The sequence below is a fragment of the Cucurbita moschata genome, unplaced genomic scaffold (genome assembly GCF_002738365.1).
Source record: "Cucurbita moschata cultivar Rifu unplaced genomic scaffold, Cmos_1.0 Cmo_Scf00045, whole genome shotgun sequence".
In the NCBI taxonomy this organism is placed as follows: domain Eukaryota; kingdom Viridiplantae; phylum Streptophyta; class Magnoliopsida; order Cucurbitales; family Cucurbitaceae; genus Cucurbita; species Cucurbita moschata.
The window spans coordinates 296,226-301,985 of NW_019268561.1; the positions used below are offsets into that span (position 1 = coordinate 296,226).

A 5,760-nucleotide genomic window follows, 5' to 3' on the forward strand; every position below is an offset into this window, starting at 1 on the left:
AAAAAAAAAAAAAAAAAAAAAAAAAAAAAAAAAAAAAAAAAACCCTCGAGACAGAGAAAGAACAGGGGAACCCCCTTTTCACTTTCTGTCTCCCACCATCAAATTCCGTTAACAATAAATTCAAAACAAAAAACAAAGAACAAATCATATCCATACTAAATTTAGCAGCTCAGACCAACAGTAAAGCTCACTCTCTCCAAGTTTATCATCGAAAATCACTGTAGGATTTGCGGATGGTGAGCTATCATCGAAGGTTTAAAAGACATGTAAATACATGCACCTGTATGAATCAAAGAAAATGAGGTGAGGTATCCAAAAGAGCAAAAAAAAGGCAACAGGCGCTTCGGAACAGCAAGGAATCGAACAAATCCTGCACAGTGGAAATCAAAACTGGATTGTATTGCTTGTTCATGAAGAAGAAGAAGAAGAAGAAGAATCATGGACAATGATCACGTGGAGGCACGGGAGAGTGGAACAGTAGTTGATTCCAATAGGTAGTCGAAAAATGGAGGAAGCAGAGCTGTCGTCAGGGCATTCGAAGAACAAAAGAAACAGAGCAAGGCGACAAGGAAAGCATAAAGGCCAATGGCGGCAGATGCCCAAGCCACAAGGCTTAGGCTCTACTCAGGTGCTTTCTAGTGGGACCTTAAGAGGCCCCATGGGGACCCAACTTTGTAACTTTTTGGGTCATGGCTCCACATACTTCCCATTCTTTGATTGGAAGTTGGGTTTCGTTTTGACGTGATCTTTTAATCCACCCGTTCAGGGCCCTGCGTCTTTGCTGGCACTCGTTCCTTTCTCCAATCGATGTAGGACTTTCACCAAATCCACCCTTGATACGACAATTATGATATGGTGTTTATTTTAAGATTAGCGTTACCACAATCTCATTCCTCCAAAACGAGAACATTTCATGCGAAAAATAAAGCTCTGGTTTGGTCAACCATTTATGAGCCGCATCCTTTCTAACATGGATGACTTGAAACCTTCGCTAGATGGCTCATATCAAAATGGATTCGAGTGATTTAGGCGTCGAAAGAGCATTTTAAGGTGTGTTTCGGCTTCGGCATCAAAAGGGTTTAGAAGAGTGGGTGTCCATGAGTTATAACTAAATGTGTACTTTAAGGGAAAGAGGGAGAGTGTGTTTGAGTGAACTAGAATTAAACGAGCATCTTAAAGGAACAAGGTAACTTTGAGCGGGTTAGATTACCAATAATGCACCTTAAGAAGCATCCAACCAAGTTAGCTATCGAATTTGCATTACGAGGGCCATTTGGTGTGAGTTAAGCGCCTCAAAGTACACGTTAAGGAAAGTAGATGAACATTGATACTATCCACTGAATCTTATCAAAATTACACGAACTCTTTGCTAAAAAGTATTTGAGAACATTGAAATTTGTTGATTTGAAGTTGTCTGAGTCATGGGTGCGTAAGTTTGACCATAAAATGGAACGTAGAACTTGAGTTGTTTTGATGTAATTCATCGTCAAATGATTGATGTTCGAGGCAAATACTGTCCTTGGAATTTGGCGTCAGTCAGGTTTGTTGCACTGAGGAGAAAACGAGAGGTCGTAAGTTTTTTATTCACGTAGGACTATGTTCACACATCGTTATTGCTACAGATGAATGAGTCATGGGTACGAGTGTTTATGAGTTGGGTTGGGTCGGGTCAAGCTCGAACATTCTTATTGTAATTGCCTACATTTTTTTTGGGGACTTTGTTGTCATAGATATCCATTGAATCGTCGTCATGGAACGTTTCTAGAAAAGAGAAGACAAAGGTTACAATTTTTGGTGAAGGAGAATAAATAGTAGCTCGGGTCAGGTCGGATTCAAATCGAACCGAGCAACTCAACTAAATTCTAACCCATATACATCGGTTGACTTGAGAACATACCTCTTTTTAGTTCATTCAAAGGCCTTTTCAACGGGTCGTATAGGTTAGGTTGGATGATTTGTTAGATATATGAATGACATGTACCCGTGTCGATTAAAATGACACGTGGTGCATTGAAGGATTATGCATTATTTATTTATTTATTTTTATAATCTATCCATTAAAATATAATTTATTTAAAGCAAACGTCATCCATTAGGAGGGACCTCTTAAACTCTCTTCCATGACCTGGCGCAGTTGTTGGTGGTGTACTTCTCCAGCTTTCTACAATGGCGATATCAATGGCTTACTGCACTTCTTCCTCCACCGCAGCCACTTCTCCTCTGGTTCGATATTCACCTTGTAATTCTACTATATCCACAAGGCTCACGTTCTTCCCCCTCCCCTTCCGTTCCAATCGCCGCCGCTCAATTCGAATAGCAACCGCTTCTCTCCCCGCCGTCAATTCTCCGTCCACGAGTTCCTCTGGCAGTCAGAAGAATCTTTTGTTGGAAGTCAAGGATTTGACTGCTGTAATTGCAGAATCTAGGCAGGAGATTCTCAAGGGTGTTAACCTTGTCGTCAACGAAGGAGAGGTTTGTTCTAATTAATCTCTAGTATCGATTTATGAAGTGGCTTCTTACGAGGTTTTGAGATTTTCGTTGAAGTTTTGTTCATTGTATGATTCGGAATAATTCTTCCTGCCTCTAGTAGGTTCATGCCATCATGGGAAAGAACGGTTCTGGAAAGAGCACATTTGCAAAGGTCAGTGTTGTTTGTGTTAATTTCCTTTATCCTTGTAAAAACGTCTATCGTGTTCCTTGCAAGTAATAAGCTTAGAGGTTTAATCTTGTCCTGTTGCTTAGATTTGTACTTGGAATGGAAACTTTTGCAGCTTATTTTAGTTATTTAGTATAGCATGAAGCTCCTCAAATTTCGCTGGTTACTTATTTGAATCTAAACCTATTCCAGATTGAAGTTTTGGAAGGGAATTTAGGCATATACATGGTACAGAAGAAAAGAACAAGTGCCACCATAATAATTATTATTTTTTGACTATTGTCGTAGTTCTCAACATGCCTAGCCTCTGTTATTGTCATCTGCTTGGAGATTCGATTCTTTCGATTTATCCACTAATTTTACGTGAAGCTTTGTGGATTAAGGTACTCGTTGGGCACCCAGATTATGAGATTACAGGTGGTAGTATTCAATTTAAAGGAAGTGATTTGCTTGAAATGGAGCCAGAAGAAAGGTCGCTTGCAGGGTTGTTTATGAGTTTCCAGTCCCCGGTTGAGATTCCAGGTGTCAGCAATATTGACTTTCTAAATATGGCTTACAATGCACGAAGGAGGCAACTTGGTCTAGCAGAGCTGGGGCCAATTGAGGTATGTTTTTTTCACTCAAAAAACCATGTTCATGCTTTATCCACTCTTGGTCAAATTTATGCGTACTTACGGAATCAGAATTCACATATAAGTCTTTGCATCTACTGAAATGTCGATATTTTTTCCTTCTTGTTATACAAAAAGAAAAATTGTTTTGATTAAGATTAATAGAAGTTTCCAAGATTTTAATAAAGAACCATGTGTACTTATGCAGATAAGCATCGTGCACATCAATTAGCCTTTGTTTGTGTAGTCTTCTTATGTTTAGGCATTGGTTTCCGAGACATTTTGTAATTTCCCCCATGTCTTATCATTTTGGATTGAAGTCTTTTTTTGCTTAAATTGGTATTTGACTCCTTTTGTTGGGTTTTTTTTTTCTTTTGCATACCCTTTTGTATTCTTTCCTTCTTCTTAATGAAAGCTTGATTTTTCATTAAAAAAAGCAACAAAAGAAGCAAATTTTGAACTTCAACAAGGGCATTGGGGAATAAATCACCTGTATTATATTGCATATTTTTTTTTGTTGCCAACTCGAGCATAACTCAATTGGTTAAGACTAATATCAAAAACCAAAAGGGTAAAGGTTCGAATCTCCATCTTATATTTTGTTGAACTCATAAAAATATTGTTTTTAACTATCCACATGGATAACATGTTTCATCTTTAGATTTAATCCGAACATAGTGTCTCTTCAATAATCAAGGCTAGCTAAGGTTGCCTGGAGTATTATTAAATCCCTCTGAGCTGAAGACATATTGGCTGGGTTGTTTACAACGCTGAAGGTAGTGCAGGAGGTATAATAGTTGTTACGTGGAATGAGAATAGTGCAACGGTTGATGATTCACTGCTAGGGGTTTACTCCATTCAATTAGTTTTACCTTCAATATATAGGAAGATGCTGGTTTAGAGGGGTGTGCGATCCTTTTACTTACAAGATTGAGATAACATATGTGGTAGGGTGGTGCCTGATTGTTGGTGTAATGGGGTAATTTTAACGTTGTTAGAAGAAGCTCTTAGAAATTTGAGGTGTAATGAAGTTACTAGAAGTAAGAATTGTTTTTTAATCTACCTTTAAGGCTCTTTTGTGAAGTAAAATACTATATTGTGAAGGAAGACCTCACAAGTTGGTATCAAAGCTACGTTCACCAAATACGCGTGCAGGAAGAGGATGTGCCCAAGATGGCTTTCATAATCCACAATAGCCATTATGAGTTCCTAGTCATGCCTTTCAATCCACAATGGCTATTATGAGTTTCTAGTCATGCCTTTCGACCTCGCAAATGCCTCAACCATGATCTAGTCCTTAATTAACCACATTTTTCAGACCATTCATTTAAAGATTTGTGTTGGCATTCTTTGATGACATCTTGGTTTACCTTTAGACCTTGTCTTCCATGTCACTTGTCTATTCATCATCTTCTAGCAGCATAAGGACAACCACTAGTATGCCAACCTCAAGAAGTGTTCCTTTTCCAAGGACAGAGTAGAGTACTTAGATTACTGGGTTTTAGTAGAAGGCATGGAATTCAATTTGGAAAAAGTGAGTACCATGTTGCGATGACTGATACCAACCAATCTGAAGGAGCTTCGAGGATTTTTGGGTCTCATCAGTTATTATTGGAGGTTCATTCCTAATTATGGGACGATGGGGTCTCCTTTATTTGACCTCCTAATAAAAGGTGAGTTTGTCTGGGATGCGAACTAGACAATTGCCTAATAAAGTAAAAAAAATCTAAACACACTGCTCAAACTAAATTGGTATCTAAGAAAGGCAGTGAGGGAGGCACAATCAGTGTAGCCTAAAGCACCCATGCTAACTGATCTCTTCAAATAGGTGGCTAAGCCGAAGGACATTTTGGGATATTGAAAGAGTGAGGAATCAAATGACATCAAAATGTTGGTGAGTGGAAGGATCTATCATCCCAATACATTAAGCAACATGGGAATTGTTTGTAGACTTGCATCTGAGGTTACCCAAACTACACCTCGAGAGAATGGTGCTAGAGACCTTGGGGGTGATGTGAGGCCCCTGTTTGTAGACTTGTAATAAGGGAAATTCCTCTAATTTATTTGAACTGCCGTTATTAGCTGTTCGTTTATGGGTGTTTTGTGTTTAGCCTTTTATTTTGGCCGGCCGTCTTTGGGGTTTATGTTATATGTTTTATCTTGTATGAACTAGCTCAAAGATGAAACGGCCCTCTCAGAAGACTGGAATTGTTCTGTAATCTGCCTCTAAGGCTCTCTTTTGTGAAGCAAAATACTGTATTGTGAGGAGATATCTCACAAATAGTGCACCTATTTTTATGATTTTCTTTTGTTCAATGGCAGCTATTAGTATCTGCTTCTTTTTTTTTTTTTAATAAATTTTTTATTGCACCTTTATCAACTTGGTTTGAAAGATTCCCAATCTTTGGACCTGAGTTTGTTGTAATCTTTGTCTGTATCAATGTATTTGTTTCTCTAACTAGAAGAATAAAAAAAAAAAAAAAAAAAAAAACC

The 5,760-nt window shown here is 38.2% G+C and overlaps 2 protein-coding genes across 5 annotated transcripts in view; one reads left to right on the plus strand and one right to left on the minus strand.

The window, feature by feature from the left end:
• Positions 1 to 5,760, minus strand: part of LOC111434533 (phosphatidylinositol 4-phosphate 5-kinase 8-like) — a 26,650-nt gene that overhangs the window by 19,434 nt on the left and 1,456 nt on the right. The window contains exons 1-2 of one of the 4 annotated variants that reach the window (XM_023071950.1): positions 281 to 586; positions 176 to 218 (exon numbers count right to left, since the gene is read on the minus strand). The gene's annotated coding sequence lies outside the window, so the exon portion shown is untranslated. Of the gene's footprint in view, positions 1 to 175; positions 587 to 5,760 lie in introns of those variants that run through there. The other 3 variants (XM_023071951.1, XM_023071952.1, XM_023071954.1) reach the window with 3 other exon arrangements.
• Positions 2,101 to 5,760, plus strand: part of LOC111434534 (ABC transporter I family member 6, chloroplastic) — a 7,764-nt gene continuing 4,104 nt past the window's right edge. Inside the window, exons 1-3 of the mRNA XM_023071955.1 lie at positions 2,101 to 2,472; positions 2,591 to 2,641; positions 3,040 to 3,261. Coding sequence (XP_022927723.1) covers positions 2,167 to 2,472; positions 2,591 to 2,641; positions 3,040 to 3,261 — 579 coding nt within the window. The 5' untranslated portion in view covers positions 2,101 to 2,166. The remainder of the gene's footprint in view (positions 2,473 to 2,590; positions 2,642 to 3,039; positions 3,262 to 5,760) is intronic.